This window comes from Ranitomeya imitator, chromosome 6 (assembly GCF_032444005.1).
Source record: "Ranitomeya imitator isolate aRanImi1 chromosome 6, aRanImi1.pri, whole genome shotgun sequence".
In the NCBI taxonomy this organism is placed as follows: domain Eukaryota; kingdom Metazoa; phylum Chordata; class Amphibia; order Anura; family Dendrobatidae; genus Ranitomeya; species Ranitomeya imitator.
Window position 1 is genome coordinate 12,610,950 of NC_091287.1, and position 15,656 is coordinate 12,626,605.

The following is a 15,656-nucleotide window of genomic DNA, read 5'->3' on the forward strand; positions in this document are numbered from 1 at the left end:
CGCGGGATGGCCGTGTGTGGATTGTTCTGCCGCGGTGCCTTCCCCTTACCACGTGCTCCTCCTCCAGGCCGGCGTGCTGGACGCAGATGGACAGCTGGTCGGGGAGATGGATGGCAGCAGCTTCGGCATCGGAGTCGCTCCATTTTCTTCCAAGACGAACCGTTCCTTGTCCGCGAAAAGGTCCAAAGGCCGGAAATCAAAGGATCCGTCCAGGTGAGAGGAGGTAACGGGACCCGGGCATCAGCACTCGGGGGCTGCCGGAGGGGAGGGGACGGGCCACCGCAATAACTCACTGGTGGTGGTCCTGCCCCCCATGCGGCAGTACGGGGTGCGGCAGTACGGGATGCAGCAGTACGGGGCAGTTCAGTCTATGACGCGGACACCGTCCCTAGATGAATGCGACGCTTACTGTCTTCACTTTTCTTTTAGTCCCACTAGCCGCAGAGAAGGGGCAGCGAGCCCGGCCCCCACCAAGGAGCTAGAGGCCACTTCACCTGCGAAAACTATGACGTCCTTGTCCATCCGGGAGCCGGAGGTGAAGGAGCCGGCGATCAAAGAGCAGCAGGAAACCGCAGCTACGGACACCCAGCGGTCAGAGACGGCAGCAAAGCAGGAGGCCAGCCGGCCCGGGTGAGGGTCGTAGTGTGCATGAGAGTTGTAGGCTTCTACTGTCCTAGACCTGGTCACCACTACTGGGGGATGAGGTGGTCTGCTTTACACTGCAGCACTGCTCTATGTGGCTGGGCAGTGATCAGTGACCCCAGCATTGTCTGTCAGAGTCTGAAATCCACTCCTAACAGGCTGACCCTTCTTTCCTATCCTTACACTGTACTTTACACTGCAGGTGTTCCCGCCTCCCAGTGCTCGAAATGTAACGGTTAACCCTTTCAGAGCACTTAATAGATGCAGGAATTTCTCAGTCTCTTCTAACCCCCCCCCCCCCCAGGACCCCTCCGCCCAAAGCTGCTGCGTTCGAAGACTTCAAGGCAGAAAGAGGCGGCGAACTGAACCGAATATTCAAGGAGAATAAATCCACCCTGACCGAGCAACGAGGAAAACTGAAGGAGGTCACTCAGCGGATAAACCTCATCAAGAAGGAAATCGACACGACGAGCCACAACCTCAACATGGCCAAACTGGAGAGGGAGAAGCAAGGTGAGCACCCAGCCCCCGGGGAACTACCGGTTCCAGCATCAGTTATTGTAGACTTACTGATCCTGAGTTACCTCCTGTATTATACTCCAGAGCTGCACTCGCTATTCTGCTGGTGCAGTCACTGTGTACATACATTACTGATCCTGAGTTACATCCTGTATTATACTCCAGAGCTGCACTCACTATTCTGCTGGTGCAGTCACTGTGTACATACATTACATTACTGATCCTGAGTTACATCCTGTATTATACCCCAGAGCTGCACTCACTATTCTGCTGGTGCAGTCACTGTGTACATACATTACATTACTGATCCTGAGTTACATCCTGTATTATACTCCAGAGCTGCACTCACTATTCTGCTGGTGCAGTCACTGTGTACATACATTACATTACTGATCCTGAGTTACATCCTGTATTATACCCCAGAGCTGCACTCACTATTCTGCTGGTGCAGTCACTGTGTACATACATTACATTACTGATCCTGAGTTACATCCTGTATTATACTCCAGAGCTGCACTCACTATTCTGCTGGTGCAGTCACTGTGTACATACATTACATTACTGATCCTGAGTTACATCCTGTATTATACCCCAGAGCTGCACTCACTATTCTGCTGATGCAGTCACTGTGTACATACATTACATTACTGATCCTGAGTTACATCCTGTATTATACTCCAGAGCTGCACTCACTATTCTGCTGGTGCAGTCACTGTGTACATACATTACATTACTGATCCTGAGTTACATCCTGTATTATACCCCAGAGCTGCACTCACTATTCTGCTGGTGCAGTCACTGTGTACATACATTACATTACTGATCCTGAGTTACATCCTGTATTATACTCCAGAGCTGCACTCACTATTCTGCTGGTGCAGTCACTGTGTACATACATTACATTACTGATCCTGCAGTACTTCCTGTATTATACTCCGGAGCTGCACTCACTATTCTGCGGGTGCAGTCACTGTGTACATACATTACTGATCCTGAGTTACATCCTGTATTATACCCCAGAGCTGCACTCACTATTCTGCTGGTGCAGTCACTGTGTACATACATTACATTACTGATCCTGAGTTACATCGTGTATTATACTCCAGAGCTGCACTCACTATTCTGCTGGTGCAGTCACTGTGTACATACATTACTGATCCTGAGTTACATCCGGTATTATACCCCAGAGCTGCACTAACTATTCTGCTGGTGCAGTCACTGTGTACATACATTACATTACTGATCCTGAGTTACATCCTGTATTATGCCCCAGAGCTGCACTCACTATTCTGCTGGTGCAGTCACTGGGTACATACATTACTGATCCTGAGTTACATCCTGTATTATACCCCAGAGCTGCACTCACTATTCTGCTGGTGCAGTCACTGTGTACATACATTACATTACTGATCCTGAGTTACATCCTGTATTATACCCCAGAGCTGCACTCACTATTCTGCTGGTGCAGTCACTGTGTACATACATTACATTACTGATCCTGAGTTACATCCTCTATTATACCCCAGAGCTGCACTCACTATTCTGCTGGTGCAGTCACTATGTACATACATTACATTACTGATCCTGAGTTACATCCTGTATTATACTCCGGAGCTGCACTCACTATTCTGCGGGTGCAGTCACTGTGTACATACATTACATTACTGATCCTGAGTTACATCCTGTATTATACTCCAGAGCTGCACTCACTATTCTGCTGGTGCAGTCACTGTGTACATACATTACATTACTGGTCCTGAGTTACATCCTGTATTATACTCCGGAGCTGCACTCACTATTCTGCTGGTGCAGTCACTGTGTACATACATTACATTACTGATCCTGAGTTACATCCTGTATTATACCCCAGAGCTGCACTCACTATTCTGCTGGTGCAGTCACTGTGTACATACATTACATTACTGATCCTGAGTTACATCGTGTATTATACTCCAGAGCTGCACTCACTATTCTGCTGGTGCAGTCACTGTGTACATATATTACATTACTGATCCTGAGTTACATCGTGTATTATACTCCAGAGCTGCACTCACTATTCTGCTGGTGCAGTCACTGTGTACATACATTACTGATCCTGAGTTACATCCTGTATTATACCCCAGAGCTGCACTCACTATTCTGCTGGTGCAGTCACTGTGTACATACATTACATTACTGATCCTGAGTTACATCCTGTATTATACCCCAGAGCTGCACTCACTATTCTGCTGGTGCAGTCACTGTGTACATACATTACATTACTGATCCTGAGTTACATCCTCTATTATACCCCAGAGCTGCACTCACTATTCTGCTGGTGCAGTCACTATGTACATACATTACATTACTGATCCTGAGTTACATCCTGTATTATACTCCGGAGCTGCACTCACTATTCTGCTGGTGCAGTCACTGTGTACATACATTACATTACTGATCCTGAGTTACATCCTGTATTATACCCCAGAGCTGCACTCACTATTCGGCTGGTGCAGTCACTGTGTACATACATTACATTACTGATCCTGAGTTACATCGTGTATTATACTCCAGAGCTGCACTCACTATTCTGCTGGTGCAGTCACTGTGTACATATATTACATTACTGATCCTGAGTTACATCCTGTATTATACCCCAGAGCTGCACTCACTATTCTGCTGGTGCAGTCACTGTGTACATACATTACATTACTGATCCTGAGTTACATCGTGTATTATACTCCAGAGCTGCACGCACTATTCTGCTGGTGCAGTCACTGTGTACATACATTACTGATCCTGAGTTACATCCTGTATTATACCCCAGAGCTGCACTCACTATTCTGCTGGTGCAGTCACTGTGTACATACATTACATTACTGATCCTGAGTTACATCGTGTATTATACTCCAGAGCTGCACTCACTATTCTGCTGGTGCAGTCACTGTGTACATATATTACATTACTGATCCTGAGTTACATCCTGTATTATACCCCAGAGCTGCACTCACTATTCTGCTGGTGCAGTCACTGTGTACATACAATTACATTACTGATCCTGAGTTACATCGTGTATTATACTCCAGAGCTGCACTCACTATTCTGCTGGTGCAGTCACTGTGTACATACATTACTGATCCTGAGTTACATCCGGTATTATACCCCAGAGCTGCACTCACTATTCTGCTGGTGCAGTCACTGTGTACATACATTACTGATCCTGAGTTACATCCTGTATTATACCCCAGAGCTGCACTCACTATTCTGCTGGTGCAGTCACTGTGTACATACATTACATTACTGATCCTGAGTTACATCCTGTATTATACCCCAGAGATGCACTCACTATTCTGCTGGTGCAGTCACTGTGTACATACATTACATTACTGATCCTGAGTTACATCCTGTATTATACCCCAGAGCTGCACTCACTATTCTGCTGGTGCAGTCACTGTGTACATACATTACATTACTGATCCTGAGTTACATCGTGTATTATACTCCAGAGCTGCACTCACTATTCTGCTGGTGCAGTCACTGTGTACATACATTACATTACTGATCCTGAGTTACATCCTGTATTATACCCCAGAGCTGCACTCACTATTCTGCTGGTGCAGTCACTGTGTACATACATTACATTACTGATCCTGAGTTACATCCTGTATTATACCCCAGAGCTGCACTCACTATTCTGCTGGTGCAGTCACTGTGTACATACAGTACATTACTGATCCTGAGTTATATCCTGTATTATACCCCAGAGCTGCACTCACTATTCTGCTGGTGCAGTCACTGTGTACATACATTACATTACTGATCCTGAGTTACATCCTGTATTATACTCCAGAGCTGCACTCGCTATTCTGCTGGTGCAGTCACTGTGTACATACATTACATTACTGATCCTGAGTTACATCCTGTATTATACCCCAGAGCTGCACTCACTATTCTGCTGGTGCAGTCACTGTGTACATACATTACATTACTGATCCTGAGTTACATCGTGTATTATACTCCAGAGCTGCACTCACTATTCTGCTGGTGCAGTCACTGTGTACATACATTACATTACTGATCCTGAGTTACATCCTGTATTATACTCCAGAGCTGCACTCACTATTCTGCTGGTGCAGTCACTGTGTACATACATTACATTACTGATCCTGAGTTACATCCTGTATTATACCCCAGAGCTGCACTCACTATTCTGCTGGTGCAGTCACTGTGTACATACATTACATTACTGATCCTGAGTTACATCCTGTATTATACCCCAGAGCTGTACTCACTATTCTGCTGGTGCAGTCACTGTGTACATACATTACATTACTGATCCTGCAGTACTTCCTGTATTATACTCCAGAGCTGCACTCACTATTCTGCTGGTGCAGTCACTGTGTACATACATTACATTACTGATCCTGAGTTACATCCTGTATTATACCCCAGAGCTGCACTCACTATTCTGCTGGTGCAGTCACTGTGTACATACATTACATTACTGATCCTGAGTTACATCCTGTATTATACCCCAGAGCTGTACTCAGTATTCTGCTGGTGCAGTCACTGTGTACATACATTACATTACTGATCCTGCAGTACTTCCTGTATTATACTCCAGAGCTGCACTCACTATTCTGCTGGTGCAGTCACTGTGTACATACATTACATTACTGATCCTGAGTTACCTCCTGTATTATACCCCAGAGCTGCGCTCATTATTCTGCTGGTGCAGTCACTGTGTACATACATTACATTACTGATCCTGAGTTACCTCCTGTATTATACCCCAGAGCTGCACTCACTATTCTGCTGGTGCATTCGCTGTATTTTCATCCCTTATCTGGGTGCTGTGCTCAGCGTCGCTTGCATTGATCTCTTGTGTACGGTGTGTAGCCCCCTCGTGTCTCCCCCCAGGTGCGTACATCAGTGAGGAGGGGCAGGTGATCATCGATGAGCAGGAGTTCGGTTGGATCTGCAGGCTCAAGGACCTGAAGAAGCAGTACCGGGCGGACTATGACGAGCTGCAGGATCTGAAGGCTGAGGTGCAGTACTGCCAGAAGCTGGTGGATCAGTGCCGGCAGCGGCTGCTTACAGGTGAGCTGCGGACCCCGGGCTCATGTGACCTAGTGAGTAAAGGGTTTGCCTGTGGCATCAGGATTTGAGGGCTGTGAAATCTGCTAACAGACGCGGCCGTGCACCCTGTCCCTGTGATGGGCTATGGGGGGCCACGATTCCATCTAGGATCAGACACATTATTTGTGATACTTACCTATATAGTGCCATAAATTTTCAGACATCATTTCTGTCCCCATCGGGGCTCACAATCTACATTCCCTATCAGTCTTTGGATCATGGGAGGAAATCCAGGCAAACACGGGTAGAACATACTAACTACTTGTAGATGTCCTTGATGGGGCTTCAACCCAGGACTCCAACACTGCAAAACAGTGCTAGCCACTGAGCCACCTTGCTGCCCTATATATAGTACAGTGCTAACCACTGAGCCACCATGCTGCCCTATATAGTAATGCTAACCACTGAGCCACCGTGCTGCCCTATATATAGTACAGTGCTAACAACTGAGCCACCATGCTGCCCTATATATAGTAGTGCTAACCACTGAGCCACCGTGCTGCCCTATATATAGTAGTGCTAACCACTAAGCCACCGTGCTGCCCTATATATAGTAGTGCTAACCACTGAGCCACCGTGCTGCCCTATATATAGTAGTGCTAACCACTGAGCCACCGTGCTGCCCTATATATAGTACAGTGCTAACCACTGAGCCACCATGCTGCCCTATATAGTAGTGCTAACCACTGAGCCACCGTGCTGCCCTATATATAGTAGTGCTAACCACTGAGCCACCTGTTATGATCTGGTGGTTTGGACAAATAATGGACCTGATAGTTACTGATAATAAGGACGAGCTCTGGGACGTGGGAACTCTGCTGACCGCAATCCCTAAACCTATCAAAACACACCAGAAATAGCCGTGGATTGCGCCTAACGCTCCCTATGCAACTCGGCACAGCCTGAGAAACTAGCTAGCCCTGAAGATAGAAAAATAAAGCCTACCTTGCCTCAGAGAAATTCCCCAAAGGAAAAGGCAGCCCCCCACATATAATGACTGTGAGTAAAGACGAAAATACAAACACAGAGATGAAATAGATTTAGCAAAGTGAGGCCCGACTTACTGAACAGACCGAGGATAGAAAAGGTTACTTTGCGGTCAGCACAAAAACCTACAAAAGACCACGCAGAGAGTGCAGGGAAAAATACCTTCCGCACCGACTCACGGTGCGGGAGGCGCCCCTCTGCGTCCCAGAGCTTCCAGCAAGCAAGGCAATATTGACAAAAGCAAGCTGGACAGAAAAAATAGCAAACAAGCAAAATAGCACAGAGGAACTTAGCTTCTGCTGGAGCAACAGGAACTCAGAACGATCCAGGAGCGAACTGGAGCCATAGTACAACATTGACAGCTGGGCATGGGGCAAAGATCTAAGTGGAGTTAAATAGAGCAGCCCACTAACGAATTAGCCTCGTCACCTGTGGAAGGAAACTCAGAAACACCCACAGGCACCAGAGAAAGTCCATGGACAGAACCAGCCGAAGTACCATTCATGACCAAAGGAGGGAGCCTGACAACAGAATTCACAACAGCCACCGTGCTGCCCTATATATAGTACAGTGCTAACCACTGAGCCACCGTGCTGCCCTATATATAGTACAGTGCTAACCACTGAGCCACCGTGCTGCCCTATATATAGTAGTGCTAACCACTGAGCCACCGTGCTGCCCTATATATAGTAGTGCTAACCACTGAGCCACCGTGCTGCCCTATATATAGTAGTGCTAACCACTGAGCCAGTGTTGCCCTATAGTACAGTGCTAACCACTGAGCCACTGTGCTGCCCTATATATAGTACAGTGCTAACCACTGAGCCACTGTGCTGCCCTATATATAGTACAGTGCTAACCACTGAGCCACCATTCTGCTCTATATATAGTACAGTGCTAACCAGTGAGCCACCATGCTGCCCTATATACAGTACAGTGCTGACCCTGACCTTCCGTGCTGCTCTATATACAGTACATTGCTAAGCAGAGCCACCGTGCTGCCTTATATACAGTACAGTGCTAACCACTGAGCCAACGTGCTGCCCTATAGTACAGTGCTAACCACTGAGCCACCATCCTGCCCTATATGTAGTACAGTGCTAACCACTGAGCCACCATGCTGCCCTATATACAGTACTGACCCTGAGCTGCTCTCTATACGGTACCGTGCTAACCACTGAGCCACCGTGCTGCCCTATATACAGAACAGTTCTGACCACTGAGCCCCCGTTCTGCTCTATATACAGTACAGAGCTGACCACTGAGCCACCATGCTGCTCTAATATATATATATATATATATATATATATATATTACAGTGCTAGCCACTGAGCCAGTGTTGCCCTGTATATAGTACAGTGCTAACCACTGAGCCACAGTGCTGCCCTATATATAGTACAGTGCTAACTACTGAGCCACCATGCTACCCTATATAGTACAGTGCTAACCACTGAGCCACCATGCTACCCTATATAGTACAGTGCTAACTACTGAGCCACCGTGCTGCCCTATATATAGTACAGTGCTAACCACTGAGCCACCGTGCTGCCCTATATATAGTACAGTGCTAACCACTGAGCCACAGTGCCGTGCACCGTAAAATTGTCTCCTCCCATTATCAAGAATATTGAGACTCCACCTCCTTGTCTATATGCGGCAGTTTCCCGATTTCTTTCTCACCGAGTATTTAGTCTTCTGCCCGCGCTTGTATAACATCTTCCTCCTATCTAGAACAAGCAGAGCTGTAGTGTAAAGCACAGGGGAGAGCTACATGTAATAATAATAATAATAATAATAATAATAATACGGCCTCTCCGGAGGACAATGGGTTTAGAAAGCAGGAATCAGTGACGTAGCTGAGTGCTAGTGGAGCAGAGCAGCAGGGTAAAGCATGGCCAGGACAGGACCCCAGTCTTGTGGGGGGCAGGTGGGTTGTGGCGGTGGTCTTCTGTCACTATGGACACCCGTCCTCCTGTAATGTTATCTGCGAGGGTAACGGGGCACAGGGGAGAATTGGGGATGGAACGTTCCTGTCTTGGGGCCAATTAATAACTTTATTCCCTCTTGTCTTAGAGTTTGAGATCTGGTACAATGAATCGTTCGTCATCCCGGAGGACGTGCAGAATTCTGTGAAAGTCTCCGGGCCCCTGAGACCCTCGATGATCCCCGTTAATAAGCTGCTGTCCCTGGTGAGTGTCTGCCCCCCCCCATAGACAGAGGTGCAGCCTGTGCTCGGCCCCTGAGACACCCCATTAATAAGCTGCTGTCCCCGGTGAGTGTCTGCCCCCCCCCCCCCCCATAGACAGAGGTGCAGCCTGTGCTCGGCCCCTGAGACCCTCGATGATCCCCGTTAATAAGCTGCTGTCCCTGGTGAGTGTCTGCCCCCCATAGACGGAGCTGCAGCCTGTGCTCGGCCCCTGAGACCCTCAATGATCCCCATTAATAAGCTGCTGTCCCTGGTGAGTGTCTGCCCCCCATAGACAGAGGTGCAGCCTGTGCTCGGCCCCTGAGACACCCCATTAATAAGCTGCTGTCCCCAGTGAGTGTCTGCCCCCCCTAGACGGAGGTGCAGCCTGTGTTCGGCCCCTGAGACCCTCAATGATCCCCATTAATAAGCTGCTGTCCCCGGTGAGTGTCTGCCCCCCATAGACAGAGGTGCAGCCTGTGCTCGGCCCCTGAGACCCTCGATGATCCCCATTAATAAGCTGCTGTCCCTGGTGAGTGTCTGCCCCCCCTAGACAGAGGTGCAGCCTGTGCTCGGCCCGAGACCCTCGATGATCCCTGTTAATAAGCTGCTGTCCCCGGTGAGTGTCTGCCCCCCATAGACAGTGGTGCAGCCTGTGCTCGGCCCGAGACCCTCGATGATCCCTGTTAATAAGCTGCTGTCCCTGGTGAGTGTCTGCCCCCCATAGACAGAGGTGCAGCCTGTGCTCGGCCCCTGAGACCCTCGATGAGCCCCATTAATAAGCTGCTGTCCCTGGTGAGTGTCTGCCCCCCATAGACAGAGGTGCAGCCTGTGCTCGGCCCGAGACCCTCGATGATCCCTGTTAATAAGCTGCTGTCCCTGGTGAGTGTCTGCCCCCCATAGACAGAGGTGCAGCCTGTGCTCGGCCCGAGACCCTCGATGATCCCTGTTAATAAGCTGCTGTCCCCGGTGAGTGTCTGCTCCCCATAGACAGAGGTGCATCCTGTACTCGGCCCCCTGAGACCCCCCCATTAATAAGCTGCTGTCCCCGGTGAGTGTCTGCCCCCCATAGACAGAGGTGCAGCCTGTACTCGGCCCCCTGAGACCCCCCCATTAATAAGCTGCTGTCCCCGGTGAGCGTCTGCCCCCCATAGACAGAGGTGCAGCCTGTGTTCGGCCCCCTGAGACCCCCCATTAATAAGCTGCTGTCCCCGGTGAGCGTCTGCCCCCCATAGAGGTGCAGCCTGTACTCGGCCCCCTGAGACCCCCCATTAATAAGCTGCTGTCCCTGGTGAGTGTCTGCCCCCCATAGACAGAGGTGCAGCATGTACTCGGCCCCCTGAGACCCCCCCATTAATAAGCTGCTGTCCCCGGTGAGCGTCTGCCCCCCCATAGACAGAGGTGCAGCCTGTACTCGGCCCCCTGAGACCCCCCCATTAATAAGCTGCTGTCCCCGGTGAGCGTCTGCCCCCCATAGACAGAGGTGCAGCCTGTACTTGGCCCCCTGAGACCCCCCATTAATAAGCTGCTGTCCCCGGTGAGCGTCTGCCCCCCCATAGACAGAGGTGCAGCCTGTACTCGGCCCCCTGAGACCCCCCCATTAATAAGCTGCTGTCCCCGGTGAGCGTCTGCCCCCCATAGACAGAGGTGCAGCCTGTACTTGGCCCCCTGAGACCCTCCATTAATAAGCTGCTGTCCCCGGTGAGCGTCTGCCCCCCATAGACAGAGGTGCAGCCTGTACTTGGCCCCCTGAGACCCCCCATTAATAAGCTGCTGTCCCCGGTGAGCGTCTGCCCCCCATAGACAGAGGTGCAGCCTGTACTTGGCCCCCTGAGACCCCCCATTAATAAGCTGCTGTCCCCGGTGAGTGTCTGCCCCCCATAGACAGAGGTGCAGCCTTTCATGTGTTGTTATCAGCCGGGTCCTGACAGATACATTGTAACAATCGTCAGGGAGCTTGTCCTTAGCAACCAGACTGTCTCAGAGGACTGAACTCAGGCAGAGGAGTCACCAAACAGAGTGGAGCAGACGGCGGAGACGAGAGCCCACCATGACGGTGTCTCCTGCTGCATCAGGACAGCGGACCAGCAGCCGCACGGCCCCCGGGCAGCGGACCGGCAGCCGCACGGCCCCTGGGCAGCGGACCGGCAGCCGCACGGACCTCGGGCAGCGCACCAGCCGCACGGCCCCCGGGCAGCGGACAGGCAGCCGCACGGCCCCCGGGCAGCGGACCGGCAGCCGCACGGACCCCGGGCAGCGGACCGGCAGCCGCACGGACCTCGGGCAGCGGACCGGCAGCCGCACGGACCCCGGGCAGCGGACCAGCCGCAGAGCGTTTACCACCTTTCATCTTCTTACATGTTACAGGGTGAAGACGAGCAGGAGCGATACGACAAGCTTCAGCAGGAGTTATTGATGGAGCCACCGGGGTCCCTCCCGTTCAACAACGCAAGAATCAGAACCGATCGAAAGGCGAGTGCCGATATTAATGGTGATGATGCGGTTATATGATGGTGACGACAATTGTTACATTATTATCTCTCCGTGCAGCACAATTACACCCGCGCTCAGGCTCAGCTCACCCCGGCCAAGAAGAAAGCCGGAATAATCACCAGCAGCGTGAAGAACAAACCCCCCTCAATGCTGGCGGCCGTGTAAGAACTGTCCGACGGGGCCTTGTCACCATCTCTACCACCAGAGGGCACCCTGTCACCAGCTCTACCAACAGAGGGCGCCCTGTCATCTGCACTACCACCGGAGGGCGCCCTGTCGCCAGCTCTACCACCAGAGGGCGCCCTGTCGCCAGCTCTACCACCAGAGGGCGCCCTGTCACCATCTCTACCACCAGAGGGCACCCTGTCACCAGCTCTACCACCGGAGGGCGCCCTGTCGCCAGCTCTACCACCAGAGGGCGCCCTGTCGCCAGCTCTACCACCAGAGGGCGCCCTGTCACCAGCTCTACCACCAGAGGGCGCCCTGTCACCAGCTCTACCACCAGAGGGCGCCCTGTCACCAGCTCTACCACCAGAGGGCGCCCTGTCACCATTTCTACCACCAGAGGGCGCCCTGTCACCATCTCTACCACCAGAGGGCGCCCTGTCACCAGCTCTACCACCAGAGGGCGCCCTGTCACCACCTCTACCACCAGAGGGCGCCCTATCACCAGCTCTACCACCAGAGGGCGCCTTGTCACCAGCTGACACCAGAGGGCGCCCTGTCACCAGCTCTACCACCAGAGGGCGCCCTGTCACCAGCTCTACCACCAGAGGGCGCCCTGTCACCAGCTCTACCACCAGAGGGCGCCCTGTCACCAGCTCTACCACCAGAGGGCGCCCTGTCACCACCTCTACCACCAGAGGGCGCCCTGTCACCAGCTCTACCACCAGAGGGCGCCTTGTCACCAGAGGGCGCTGCACTGACCCTGCTCTCCAGTAAAGTGGGAACAATTTGGGGTATTTGTCTCTTTCGTTCATGCTGTAATAAAGGTGGTGGTGCAGAAGCAGCGGCGGGCGAGGATTTCACATCTGTCTCTACTGGTAAGATCAAGCACCGGAGTACATACACACGAGCCGTCCTGCGGCCTCCACTGTAGGGTATTGTCTACAGCAATAGTGGTCTAGGTTAGGGATGGTATATATGGAAATGTTTAAAGAGTCAGCGAAAGATTTGTGGTGGTCTAGAGCTGTGGGATATTTAATTCCAGTATTTCTGGTAGTACAGTATTGATGGGGTTATTGTAAAGATCCCGATGGTCTACAGTAGTGAGGGGGTTATTGTATGGATCCCAGTGATCTAGGGCGGTGAGAGGTTATTGTATAGATCCCAGTGATCTAGAGCAGTGAGGGGGTTATTGTATGGATCCCCGTGGTCTAAGGCAGTGAGGGGGTTATTGTATGGATCCCAGTGATCTAGGGCGGTGAGAGGTTATTGTATAGATCCCGGTGGTCTAAGGCAGGGGTCCCCAACTCCAGTCCTCAAGGCCCACCAACAGGTCATGTTTTCAGGATTTCCTTTGCATTGCACAGGTGATGCAATTATTACCTGGGCAAGACTAAGGAAATCCTGAAAACATGACATGTTGGTGGGCCTTGAGGACTGGAGTTGGGGACCCCTGGTCTAAGGCAGTGAGGGGGTTATTGTACAGATCCCTGGTGGTCTAAGGCAGTGAGGGGGTTATTGTATGGATCCCAGTGATCTAGGGCGGTGAGGGGTTATTGTATTGGATCCTGGTGATCTAGGGCAGTGAGGGTGTCATGAAGTGACTGTCCTGGCGTGACACGGCCCGACGAGGGGGGACAATCACAAAACAGTGAAACACACAAGGGTACATCGGGGACACTTTAACAATGGTGGGCCCTGTCGGAAGGGAACGGGAATGGACCGCTCCTTGCACTCAAAACCCCACCAACTGCTGCACCACCTCACCCCGCAGCACCTTACACTCCTCGATGAGGGTCTGAAGCAGTTGGGCAAAGGCTTGTATTTGAGTCATGGCTCACCAGAAAAAAAAATGGGATGGTTGGTTATAATGTCACGAAGTGACTGTCATAGCGTGATCCGACCCAACGAGGGGGCGGTCACCAAACGGTGAAACACACAAGGGTATACCGGGTACACAATAACAACGGTGGGCCCTGTCAGTAGGGAACGGGGAATGGACCCCTCCTGCACTCACCTGAGGATGTGCCCTGCTCTTACTATCGTCCCTATACAAGTTCTTTAACCCCGTTGCCGAGCAGGACACCTAATCCCTCCCTGGCCCTGCTCCTATCCCTAAGTAGGGAGCTGGCAGGTGAGAGCACTGGTCCAACCGCTGCACTAATACAACACAGGGGAAGCTACAGACAACAAAGAGACAAAGCAACAATAAACACCACACTTAGCTTTCACTGCTGCAGTGCACCGTACAACAGAGTAAGGCACCAGATATCAGTATACAGCTGAAGAACCACAACAGTCAGCAAGCTCCTGTCTCCAGCTAGGTTGGTCTCCGGTAGGACCTGTATAACCAGCAGTCGGCTGATGCATCAGGTGACCTTTTAAAGGAAGGTGGGAGTGGTCAACGCCTGCATCAGCAGAAATAGCAATGTAATTACACCAGTGGCGGGGCGGACTGGACTGCATTAACCCCCGATAGCCTGAAAGGAAAAAGGTTTTAATCTGTGAGGCCAGATCTGCCACAGATCCAAACATGGATCATGGCAGTACCCCCCTTTCAATGAGGGGCCTCTGGACCCTCAACACCGGACCTCACCAACAACAACCTACGGTGAGGACGTCTCGATCCACAAGAGTTCATCTCGGCAGTCACCTGACCCTCAGGTTTATGGTAAACGCGGCCTGATGAAAATGCCAACAAAGTAGGCTCCAGAGGCGCCACAAACCTCCAGAGTGCCGTCCTGGGGAATGAGTTGTGAACATCCATAACTGGGGGTAAGTTCCCGGGCTGAGAATGGCCGACACCCGATATGGCCCGATCACCCTGGAACTCCAGGTCCCAGTTGCACACTTCCACCTGCTGTGTTTGGTGGACACCCATACCTACTCATTCACACACAGGTCCGGACCTGAACGTTTACTTTCACACATATGTCTGCCACAAGACGGTGAATTCTTTGAGGAATCGACAACAGAGGCGTCCCCCTGTGTCACCAAACTCACACCCCCACAATGCTCAGAGGGAACCACAACCCTCCTCCTAAGAGGTCTCCAACACTCAGGGTTAGCATGTGGTGAGGGCTGACTCGGGCACCTCTGATGCCCCATTGGAGAAGAAGGGGTGGGTTGTAGAAGGACGGCAGAGACCGTAGTCCCCGGGCAGCAGCCCTCACACGACTGATCCCAGCTGACCACTTCCCTGAACCGCCAGTCTATGACCGGGTTGTGTCTCTTCAACCAAGGGAATTCCAAAACAATGGGAGCTGGCATTCCCCTCAGGACATAGCACGACAGGAACTCCTCATGATGAGTCCCTATACGCAGGCGTATATCATCCACGACCTGGGGCACCCACCCCTGGCTGAGTGGTACGGAGTCAATGGCCTGGACGCTTAGGGGTCTCGCTAGCGTCCTACACCTCAGGCCATGGGTCTGGACAAAATGAGCATCCAAAAGATTGACACCTGCTCCACTGTCCACAAGCACCGGAATATTCTCAGTTACCCCACCAACCACCTCATCAGGTAAGGTACACTGAGGAGAAGAT

General features: G+C 51.4%; 1 protein-coding gene across 1 annotated transcript in view; it reads left to right on the plus strand.

The window, feature by feature from the left end:
- Positions 1–12,953, plus strand: part of KIF9 (kinesin family member 9) — a 61,101-nt gene extending 48,148 nt beyond the window's left edge. The window contains exons 15-21 of the mRNA XM_069729142.1: positions 68–213; positions 430–630; positions 947–1,155; positions 6,061–6,240; positions 9,340–9,455; positions 11,819–11,923; positions 12,002–12,953. Coding sequence (XP_069585243.1) covers positions 68–213; positions 430–630; positions 947–1,155; positions 6,061–6,240; positions 9,340–9,455; positions 11,819–11,923; positions 12,002–12,109 — 1,065 coding nt within the window. The 3' untranslated portion in view covers positions 12,110–12,953. The remainder of the gene's footprint in view (positions 1–67; positions 214–429; positions 631–946; positions 1,156–6,060; positions 6,241–9,339; positions 9,456–11,818; positions 11,924–12,001) is intronic.
- The last annotated feature ends 2,703 nt before the right edge of the window (positions 12,954–15,656 follow it).